Source organism: Cryptotermes secundus, unplaced genomic scaffold, assembly GCF_002891405.2.
Source record: "Cryptotermes secundus unplaced genomic scaffold, Csec_1.0 scaffold825, whole genome shotgun sequence".
Classification (NCBI taxonomy): domain Eukaryota; kingdom Metazoa; phylum Arthropoda; class Insecta; order Blattodea; family Kalotermitidae; genus Cryptotermes; species Cryptotermes secundus.
This window is the reverse complement of record NW_019738888.1, coordinates 414,397-426,601: the sequence shown is the minus strand read 5'-3', so window position 1 is coordinate 426,601 and position 12,205 is coordinate 414,397. Positions and strand designations below refer to the sequence as shown.

At 39.8% G+C, this 12,205-nt stretch overlaps 1 protein-coding gene across 1 annotated transcript in view; it reads left to right on the top strand.

Annotated features, from left to right (window-relative positions):
- Positions 1 to 12,205, top strand: part of LOC111871280 (calpain-C) — an 87,304-nt gene that overhangs the window by 49,311 nt on the left and 25,788 nt on the right. The window contains exon 4 of the mRNA XM_023864268.2: positions 1,388 to 1,646. Coding sequence (XP_023720036.1) covers positions 1,388 to 1,646 — 259 coding nt within the window. The remainder of the gene's footprint in view (positions 1 to 1,387; positions 1,647 to 12,205) is intronic.

Sequence of the window (12,205 nt, the reverse complement as noted above, 5' to 3'; positions counted from 1 at the left end):
TTTTTTTTTGTTTTCTGCAAATCGAATTCGCATTCCAGGTTGATTCATTCCGCATAGAAGAAAAGATGAAGATGATTCACGCTCCTTAACAATGTATATATAATTTTCTTTGAATAAACATTATACATAAATTTTTTTTAGTATTTTTTTCGGCATGGAACGCATTATCGTATTTTACGTTCATTAATTTATATGGGAAAAATTGTTTCGCTTAACGAGTGTTTCGCATTACGAGTAAGATTCTGGAAAGAATTATGCTCGTTAAGCGAGGTTCCACTCTATATGTCTTACATCGCCGTTGACTAGTTACGTACAATCAAAAAGTAAATAGGCTTGCATGGAAGGGTCTGCTCTATGGAGGCGGTTATTCAGCAAACTGTACCACACTTCAGAAAGGGCGTCAGAGCATGGCAAAGCTTGGCTACACGAGATGTAAGAGAAATACTGACAGACATTCATTGTATGAACTGTGGTGGATATCGCGAACCCGCTGTTAGTGTGTCTCAAGGCTGTGACCGCTGCACCACTTAGAACTGGACGTTTGCACATTGAGGGTTAATTATTACCGATTCACTCCTTCAGCAACTTTGGGACCGAGTAGGAATGTTCTAGTAACTGTCGCAAAACGAATGAACAAAATGGGACGTACGTTGACGGGGTAGCCTCGTGCTATTTGATTATCTTGTAAATGTTTTTATCATAGTCACATGGAGCGATTCGTAGAGCTGTGTTGAATTGTCAGTATTGAACAATTCCGTTTTCGTAACTTTGCATCATAAGGATACAGGTGGAGTGGAGGAGTAGATTCAAGCATCCTTAACCTCGGTGCGGGATGAAAGCGAGTGGTAAGCTTCACGCCCTGACCGCTTTACAACTGGGAGAACAAGCTCCGGCACCCGTTGGGTTGAAGGTTGGTTGGGCCACAGATCCGGTCTAAACATTTCGGAGAAGTCTTTTGTTTTGCCAGCAATCGAATTCAAATTCCTAGGTCATCGATCCCATAGCCAAGTCTTTATACTGACTATGCCATTCTAGAAAATTTCTGAACAGGTTAATGTAGCGGTAACGCTTGTAAACTATATTGTGTATATTTAATTGGAATCTCGGCTGGGTTACAGGCTGTCCCGGCTGAGGTGTTTCGTAACTTATGGAAACCATTCTACTCTTAAATTAGATAACTTGTAATGGCACAGACAGTAGTAGTAGTAACCATCGTAGTGGCAGTGATAGTAGTGGTGGTGGTGGTGGTGGTGGTGGTGGTGGTAGTAGTAGTAGTAGTAGTAGTAGTAGTAGTAGTAGTAGTAGTAGTAAACTGATTTATATTACGAATCTTATTACTGCATTTATGTACCTATCAGACATGTGAACTGTATTTGTGCTGTTTCAGGTGACCGTTGGCTGGTGTCCTGCCTCGGGGTCCTCTACCTCAGCAAGGGTCTCTTCTACAGAGTCGTACCCGCAGACCAGACCTTCTCGGCCCCTGACCAGTACGCCGGTGTCTTCCGTTTCCGGTTGTGGTGGTGTGGCGAATGGGTGGAGGTACTTGTGGACGACCGTTTGCCCACTGTTCATGGGAGACTGGCGTTCTTGCAAGCTCACAGCTCGGAACAGTTTTGGCCGGGACTTTTGGAAAAGGCCTATGCTAAGTAAGTTGGCACCGTGTGAATTCATCACATATTTTAACGGCAGTGAGACGGTGCTAGCCGGAAGCCCAAACAGTACACATGTTTGACAACAAATGTAACAATCCCGTACGGAATATTTGTTGCAGTTTGTGGATTTATTTACTTAGTTGTTGAGAAGTTTAAGTTCTATGAAATATTTTACATTTTAGGAACTGCACAGCAGCGAATTATGGTGTTACCAGAAATCATAAGACAAGGCAGGTCCTCGTTACTTAAGTTTTGCGATGTTTTCTCGGTTTCGCAAAGCAAGCCGTGGTATGGTACAACAAAGTAGTGTTTTTCAGCCAGTGTACAAAGATATTTTTGATAACAGTTGGTTTAATAAGCCTACTTTTCATATTTATTTATATATGTAAGGTTTGTGATCTTTTTCGAATATCGGTTTTTAATCTCAATGTTTTATTTGTCTCTCTTTCTGTTAATTAGTGCTCTCCAAAACTATTGGTAATCCGTTAAATATCCTATGAAATTTAAGCATATTACAGAAACTCATATAAGTACTTCCTCCCATATTGGTTTTATAGTCATCAAAAACCTTGACCTCCTTTACGACAGCTGTCTGTTTGTCGTCTCATGTCCTCCGCCATTAGGCATCTTAACGTATAGGCATATTTTTTCCGAAGATGAGGTTATCAGCCCCATATACTGCATCAAGGCTGGAGGACTAAGGCCTACTATTCGTCTGGTCCCTCCCTTTCGACCTATCTAGCTTGGGCGACAATACCAAAAGACTTTGTTCTTGCTAGCATAGGTCTCCTTATGAACAGGGAACGCAACCTCCCCACCACATTAATGTAGCAGATCGGGGCGACAGTTATTGAAACGTTAAGGCCCATAAACGGAGCGAAGAATAACTTGTAAAGAATAATACACACTTAATATATGCATGTATATATGCATGATACTATTGGTGGGAAAACCAAAATAAAAGAGACCACTGGGAAGACCAAGACTCAGGTGGATGGACAATTTGATTTGTCTCATTCTGGTCCGTCACAGTAGAATAAATAAAAATTAATATAATAATATATTTACAGAACATACAACCAAGAGAAATAATCGACATCTTCTACAATCCGGAAGAAAAAACAACATGACCCAATGCTGGTTCATGAGTTTTAATATAATAACTAATTTTTTACATACAAAAGATTTTTAATACAATTTTAAATACATAGGGAAGTTATTTTATGGAAAAGTGAACATCACATTGCGTGCAGTGGGAAAACCCAATCGAATACCCAGCAAGTACGCTTAAACGAAACATCACACGTGAATCTACACGTCAACGTGGCTGCATAGGACAATCTGTGATATAGTGAGCACTATTCATAATCTAATTGCATAATGTTAAAACATCTTATGTGACAGTGTTTCCTGCTCGTAGTGGTGCGCCTCTGAAGATGATTCTTTTGAATCGAAACATGTAAGGCGAATAAAGACTGAAGTGTTGTAAACTTTTATGTCATACTGGACTGCAAGTTATCTACTTTGTAATTGGATGAACAATATTCAAATGGCTCTTAAAGAGATAGGATGGTATGGATTGTATTTATCTGGCTCGGGATAGGGATCATTGGAAGACTCTTGCGAACACGGTAATGAACCTTCGGGTCTCATAAAATGCTGGGAAATTCTTGAGTAGCTGCAGAATTGGCGGCTCCTCAAGAAGGGCTCAGTTCTCTGAGTACGTAGGTATACATGCCAGTATTTACACAGACATACACATACGTACACTATGTACAGAGACTACTTTGTGATGATACTTGACTTGATCATTGTGATACTGATTGAAATTCCACGGTGTCTCTAAGAGGGAAAAGTTGAAAACCGCAGCAACACAGGGCATTACAGCGTCTTTACACATTAATAAACGTGGACGCTCTGACTTGTGTCGGTTGTAGTGATTGCAGCTGTGGGAATTGTCTAGGTACCTATTACAAACGAAAATTTCTTCCATCAATTATAAACACGTTCATAATCTGTAAAATCTGGATCGATTGTCGTCCTTGAGTTGAAGGTCTCCAGATGTGAAGGACATTTACGGATATGTTGAATAATCAGTTGCGGAGACCCTGCAAGGAGTAGTTCTCCAGCTTCGTGGACGTGCGGGGGCCCAAACAATCTCTCACAGTAAAAAGCACTAGCGCACAGGACAACATTTCGTAGCTCGCAGCTAACAGCCAACAGCCGTCTTGTTTGAAGCCCACAGCACTGGTTACTTATCCAATTGGCCAGTTATTTATTTTCTCGATTTGTTAACTGCTTAGTTAACTAGTTACTTACTTATTCGTTTACAAAACCTCTTTCTCTGCACGGTCGGGCACTGAAGATGCTTCTGCAGTGGTAATGGTTACTTGGAAATACGATTATATCGCTCACCATTCGAATATAAAAACTGACCAAACTCACACGTACTCCTGTCTTGGTGGTCGGTCTCGGTTATGGCTGTATGAATCTGCAAATATCACACGGTCACGTTGGCGGGAAGCGCCATATCTTACTTCTACAGTTATTTGGAAGTAGTAGTTAATGACCTTTCTAATAAAAGTTTAGTAAAGCACGTCGAATTATTCGTTGGTTGTCTGCACAAAGTCCGGACTTTTACACATGTTAATAAGGGCCTATGTGGTTTAATAACACTGTCTTCAGATACACTTTCATTCACAGTCCTTAATGCAGGAAATGTGACGTTCCACTTAACACCGTCTTGTCATTTGCATACTTTAATAGGCAGTTCTATTCAGCGATCTGTCACAGGCAACAAGCAGTCCGTGTAACCTTAAAAATTCCACAGAAATAAGAAATACATATGCCAGCACTAATCCTATAAAAGAATATAAAATTATAGCATTAAGAAACATAATCATAACGGAACGTATACTGTGATATCCCTAACAAAAGAACCAAGGAAATTAACTAAAACTTAATTAAGCCGAGCCTTTCTTAAGAAGCTGCCGATCGCTCAGTTGCTCAAAAATTTCTCAACATTTAAGGAACCCGAAGGTTCATTATCGTGTTCACAAGAGCCTGCCACTGGCCTTTGTCCTGATCCAGATGAATCCAGTCCATACCAACCTACTCCGTTTCTCTAATAGTATATATTTGAATGTTAATCCCCCTTTCGTCTTCGCCTTCCTAGTGTTCTCTTTCCTTCTGGCTTTCCCACCAATATCTTATACGCATTCCTCTTCATTCGTGCTACATGCCCTGCCCATCTCATCCTCTTTGACTTGATCATTCTAATTATACTTGGAGAAGAGTACACGTTATGAAGCTCCTCATTATACAGTTTTCTCCAACCTCCTGTCACTTCATCTCCCTTCGGTCCAAATATTCTCCCCAGCTCCCCGTGGATTGGATTAATCAGGACCGAAATAGGAATTTCTGAGGAGCCGTTATGAACACGGGAACCGAAGCCAGATTCATCAGTTGTCCAACCGTTGGCCTACTCCCTTTACGGACTTCGTTATCGTCCCTAACCTGAATCTGTTAAACGTTTCAATTTAAAATTAGCACTCGGCTATTAAAAGTCTGTGCTGTTATATTGTGTCTCATCGAATAATAGATCAGAATGTTCTTTGCGATATAATAATTGATCACATCGATTCAGAAATTAACACGATACAAACAGACTGCATTTAAAATGTTCTTCCGGAAGTTTCTTAGACGCAGCCCTCAAAATGATGGCCAGATTCACAAGTCAATTGACCATATAATTCAGGTAAAGTAGGATATTGTCACGTGTAGGGTGTGTGCGTGACTTATAGACGGGTTTTGGATTGGATGATTGGATTTATTCACACCTTATACATTCCACTCGGAACTACGCGTAATTACAGCGCTGTCGCTGATCTACACAATTTACAGTTAACCGTTACACACACTAGTGCCATCAGTCTATTACAGACTTTACTAGCCGTTTCCTGGCAACATACTTGACACAGTGGACGATTCTCCTACGGCTCGCAGGGCTATGGTGGAAGTATTCTAACCCGCCTCCACACGGCCTCTAATTCTAGCTGCGAGAGATACTCGTAATATGGCCTCGGGGCGGACCCACAGAAAACATCGCTTCCTCTATTTTTGGGTGTTGTTTCAGTGCTGCAGAGATGTGTTTACCGCACAGATGTGGAGCAACAAGCGTGTCGCGGTTCCACAGAGAACGCTGCTTTCAACATCTCTTCTATTGTTGCATGATGTCACAGCGTACATGACACGTTCCTCTGCCGCATGTGTATGGGCCATTACCTAGAAACGGCTGTTTCCCTGCCTCTACAGTTTTTGCTTTGAGAAAATACGTCACAATATGTAGCTATGTCAGTAATGAAACAAAGTACGCGGCCATTCACGTTAAGAAACAGGTAGCTATATTCTTTTCCGAATTCTGACCTTATTACGAAGTAGTGTTTCTTGAGGAGAAACCAGTTTATTTACGGGAGGCTAAAGAGATAGCTGGAGAGATTTGGAGTTGTTATAATGAATCTGACACCTTTTAAGGGATGTAGAGGTTGATTGCTGAACGGAGAAGTTCATGGAGGAAGGCCTAGGCCCACTGGGGCTTAGTGCCAAGGAAAGAAAGAAGAAAAGAGGTTGCTTGCACAATTTATTTCGGACTTTTCATTCATAAATACGCTTCTAAGGGACCCTGGATATCTTCCTTTTCACACGACAAATTTCTTTGCCAAATTTTATGGAGTAAAAGACGGACCTAGATTCTGAAAACGGAGAGCAGAATAACCCGCGGTCTAAATTATATTCTGTGTTCGGCTGTCGTACGCAGTTTCCCAAAGCGACGACCGGTTCGTATTAATACGAAAGAATTGGCGTTGTTACGACATAATTACTGAAGTATGAGATGATACGGATACCGTAAGTTCGACCTTCGTAAGAGAGGAATTAATTATCATAAATGTATAGCAATAAAGAAGATATTTTTATCAAGAATAAGTAGGAACAGTATAGAGGACGTGAAATAGCAGAGAGGATTTCTAAATAATCGGTAATGCCACTCGCAATTAATCGGTATGTAAAGGCATCTATTACACAGAAGAGATTCCGCATTGTGGTATATGTTCCTTTGTTTTTTCTTGAGTATTGTACTGAATTAGAAGCTGATTTCTGTTTTCGTGATTACTGTAAAAGAACATACACTTAGAAAGGAATTTTATGTTAAAATGTACTCACTCACTCATGGAGCTGAGCCCTTCCGGAGGAGCCGCCAATTCTGCAACTACTCAATAATTTTCCAGAATTTTATGGAATCCGAAATTTCATTACCGTGTTCATAAGAGCCCTCCACTGGTTCCTATCCTGAGCCAGATCAATCAGAACCATACCATCTCATCCTATCTTTCTAAGCTCCATTTTAATATTGTCCACCCACCTACGCCTTGGTCTTCCCAGGATGTTAAAATTGATGATTACTTAATATCGGATTTAGGTAGTGCAGTTAATTTACACCATGTTTTATAATGATGCTTGTTTACAGGCGTCAGAACATTTTACTCCTCTTACAGTTATGCATGCCCTTATATCTTCAGGAATTTTGCAAGTATGAGAATTTGCAGAGTTTCATGTGAAGATATATTTTACAATGTTCAATATAGATATTAGTTAGAAACTTGTATGAATGAGTAAAACAGCGTTCAACGTACTTGCAGTAATTTTTAACTTACCCGAAAATTATAAAACTTACAAAAAATAGAATTCTTGGGACATATATATTTTTGCAGTATTCCTTAATCTACGAAATCTGAAAATGAAGAGAATCAAGTAATAAATTAATAAAGAGAAGGAGAGGAAGGGAAGATTCATAGTATTACTTCCAACTAGTTTTTAAAATATCCTATTGCGTTTACAATCACCGCGCTCAATTTTGCTTAAAAGACACTAAATAGTAAATACCTCAACGCCATCTGTAAGCCAATTGTCTATAAAATGTGGGAGCCTCGACTTCTCACAACTCAATAGGCCTCCAAGGCCTGTTACAGGGACAGCTTTACCTTTATAATTAAGGTGTTGGCGTAGAAATTGTGGCGATTATTAGCGCCTCGACCATGTTGCGTTACAAATGCTTCTCTCTGATGTAACATGAAACGTTATAGTAACTGCAGACAGAATATCTCTGTGTCGCCCATAACTGGAAACATATTCCGTACGGGATTCGCTCTTCCGTTGTTGTTACGGAGTAACATTACTCTCTTAGCTTACACGATAATTAGAGCCTGACATACATCTTAATTATCGGGGGTGTCCACATTATGAAATGGGCATACGTAACATTTGGTCAACGAGCTTTGTGACATGCATTTGAAAAGCATTCGGTCTCATACCAACACAAGGGTGAGCAGAAGCCGGTCCAACAATTTCAAAAGATCCCGGCGGCAACATACGAGTGTTAAGGTTGCAGCAAAATATATTGCAGCTGTTTCAGATATATATATAATGTTAATGAAAATAGTACTTATGGGCTATGCCTAGTTTTCTTCAGTTTAACTCCTTTAAAATTAATTTTCCCCCGGGGGTAAAGCGGCCGGTGCGTGAAGCTGGCCACTCATCTCCAACTAGTTGCGAGGTCAAGAATACGTGGATGTACACATCCACTGCTACCTATGTTTTCATGGCGTAGTTCTTAATTAGTTAAGCACAGTGATAACTTCACTTTTTTATTATATACTTCCGTCTGTAAAAATGGGGCACTTTAAAAGAACGTTTGCACTTTGCATCGATAAATATGTGTGGCGCCGGTCACGGTAGCCGAGAGGTCTAAGGCATGTACTGTCTTCGCTCGCTTGGAAACCGGAATCATTAGGTTCGAATCCCACTTAGGGCATGGATGTTTAGTTTGTGTGTGTGCGTTTTTCTGTGTTTGTGTACAGGTAGAGGCCTTGCGACGAGCTGATCACCCGCCCAAGGAGTCCTACCGAATGTGTAAGATTTAGAAAAACCGAAGTGAACGGAGAAGTTCATGGAGGTAGGCCTAGGCCCACTGGGGCTGTAGTGCCAAGGNTTGCCCCAGTACGCTAGGCCAACGTCAGAATGGTGCATAAAAATATGTCTTGAATGTCCCCTCCGTAATCCTCTGATTCATAACACCCTATCGTATCCCACTCGATGCTGTACAATCTCCAGAACTTTAAACAGTGTCATGAAATAAAAGAAGAGGAATAAAAAGCCGCTGTAGTTAGATTTGTACGTTGTATTATAATGACATTTTATGTATATATTAATACACACAAAACATATTGTAATAGTGGTTTCCAATTGTATTGCATAAAGGATAAAAGATTGAAAAGAAAAAACTTCATCAGTCACACTGGATGGAATTAATTAACCTTCTGTAATGAAAAGTTTTTTCGCGATTTTGCACGGCCCAAATGGCTTCGTGCCCATTCGTTGCTTATCCAGTTGTGTTACTGCCCCGTACCTGGATATGCGGGATAGCGCCTGGGATGGCACGTTTCACAGATCTTTTCCCGCTTATCCTAGATTAAAATTAATTTCTACTGCTCTTTTTTCCATTTCTTACCGATTAATTGGAAATTATATGAAAATATAAACAAGTTAATCACATATGTAAAAAGAACTGTTATAAAAATTACGTCAATAAAATATCCGTCTCAGTTCATGGATATCCCGCGCTATTTGTTCTGATGAAGTTTTGATATCAGAAAGGAGAGGGGGTAGAACTGAATTAAGACTTCGCGAGGTCCTAAACCACGGCAAAGCCGAAACCCTATTTTTATTTTTCAAAAATGGAAAAATTCATGATGAGATTTCGTAGTTTGAGCAGCCAAGTTTTGACGTATGAGCCAACCACCAAGAAATTAAATAAAGAGCTCAGGGTTTCGGCTGGATGGACGAGGCTGATGAACAATTAAACACGTACGTCATACAAAAGCGGTGGAAAATCAACTCTGTTGAATTCAGTCGACACACAATATCGGATTTAACAATGTCGTATTCAGTTATTTTCCCCACCCTTGTCAGCGTTTAAGATGTACACGTAATTTCCTGGTTTCTGTTGAGCAGTTTATTTTGTATTGGTGATACCACCAACACATTCTGTTATCTTCCCAGGCTCCACCCACTTAAATTCGTAAGGCACACGTGAAACTCCGAGCCGGGCTCTAAACCTGTACATATTTACAAAAAAAAAAAAATCTTACGGATTTAAAATTTGTAATTAACTTGATATTTGTTTACTGGTAAATAACTCTCCCTGTAACAGGCCGTGAAGGCCCATAGGGCTGTGAGACGTCGAGGCTCCCACATTTTCTAGGCATTCGGCTCCACATGGCGGTGAGTTTGTCAGCCCTTTACCCCCAGTAAGATTCCTGCTACTGTTACACTATTGGCACACTGCTCATGCACTAAGAGTTTTATGCTCTTTTTAAAGAACCAATTATTTGTATTGTGTTCGAAATTTAAAAGTTAGAAAGTTAAAAATGAAAAAAGATATGTGTTCTGGGGCATGATCTGTGTGCCAGCAAAATAACAGTTTACACGCAACAGCATATACATCTGAAGTTACTTCTTATGAGGAAAAAGAAAAAAATATGTCGTGTAGAAGTGGAAGAAGAACATGAAGTAGGAGTGGTTAGGGCAGAAACCGTAAGGAAAGCCGCACGGAGAACTCTGTTTGTGTACATACATCAAGTTGAGACAGTACGCAAAACTAGACCACGAGTGAAACACATTCTTTCACAATATACAATGTGTAGGAACTATGTTACCGTCAACACAACAAATATTTCAGTATTACATTTAGATCCCTATTTTACTGCGACTTGTTTCGGGCATACATGACCATCATCAGGCAGGAATTCGTACAGTTACTGAAATACCGATACGGGTCCTTATTGGTGCAACGCGTCGCATTGAATATTAACATAGAAATTTTGCCTCAGATTAGTGTATAGTTAAAACAGCAAATACATGATTAAGAATAAAAATAAATATATAAAATGTAGAATTATTATTGAAACATATAAAAGTATATAAGAAGTATATAAAGGTAACATAGTTCCTACATATTATATATTGTCTGAGACACACAACAGGATCCAACAAATTAAAAAAAAAAATACATTTTTTTTCACGTCGTAATTCAACTTTCACAGTCGTCCTGCAGTTTGACAATTTCTAACGACTGCAATTAAGGACTTGTTAATCTAAGAATAACATCTTTGAGATTTTAGGTTCGCTTGTTTGTTTAGGCTTGTTACTTAAGAGCCGTTATTTAATTAAAAAAATAAAAAGTGCCACTTGGGGATACCAGAAACCTGTGTATAGGCCTACAATAACATTCACCCACATTGTTAACTTCAGCCTTGAAACTTCGATAACAGTGCGAACATCCACACGGTGCAAAGACCCAAGACCAGAATCGACATCAACAATGGGCCACCATGGAAACCTAAAACCAGTGACTTGAATTTCAGGTTTGTTTCAGACTCTAAAGTTAGGCCTATGTACACATGTCATTGATTAGATGAGGGTAAATAATGATTTATAGAGAACATAGATGAAAACAGTCGTGGCCTAATTTAAGGTACTTCCCCGGAATTTGACTAGAAGCGTTGAGGAATACCAAGAACATTCTCAGTCAGAGAAGTAAATTGGAGCTGGGCACCTCCTGGTTGCACCGGGGAGGTGATACTTCATAAACTTCTCCAGAAAGCTTTAAGAGAAGAATGAAAACTGAAGGATAATATTTATATCTTAGAGAAATACGGCGTGAGAGTGCAGCAGTTATTAAACTGGCTTTAGGAAAGAATCCAGTAATGGGCTCTTTTGGACACGTTATTGTACCTTCAGGTTTACAAGAGCGGAGAATTTCATAAGCAGCCGAGCGACCGCCAGCCTCATAATGTGGTCTTAGGAGTACAGTGAATTAACCTCTCTGCGGTGAAACATCATAAGGCCCGACGTGACTAGTCGATCGCCCGCTCCAGTAATTTCACATCTGAACGATTCTCATCAATTCCGTAACTTCTTTTCCTGAATACGGGGACCGTGACTTGGGATACCTTTGTGGCGTGAATTCGTACAAAACATGAAGAAGGAAGACTGGCTTGAATTGTGTTCTGTTCCACGCAAACATCGCGTTTAGGCCTACTCTCCCAGATAAACATGTCACATTACACAGGTCTGCAACCAAAAAACTGCATAGGATATTTTTACTATTTCTCATAGATTTTTACTCACTAAAACCGGAAATAATAGTAAAAAAATCAATCACGTCAATTTTTTTGCAAAACTCATATTTTTAGCTTAATTTTGCGTGAAATTTCTCTTCAACATGAAATCTTGTATCCTATTGTTGATTCTAAAAACCGTATCCAATAATTATTTCTTACTTTAAAATAATATTTATAAGAGTGAATCTAAAAAATAATACAAATAGAAAATGGGTTGGATGGGGGGGGCAGTGGAAGGGGTTGGTAGGGTGGGTTTGGCGGCTTGAGGAGCTCAGGCGATCATGTCCCAACACGTTTACTTTGTTTGTAGCGAAA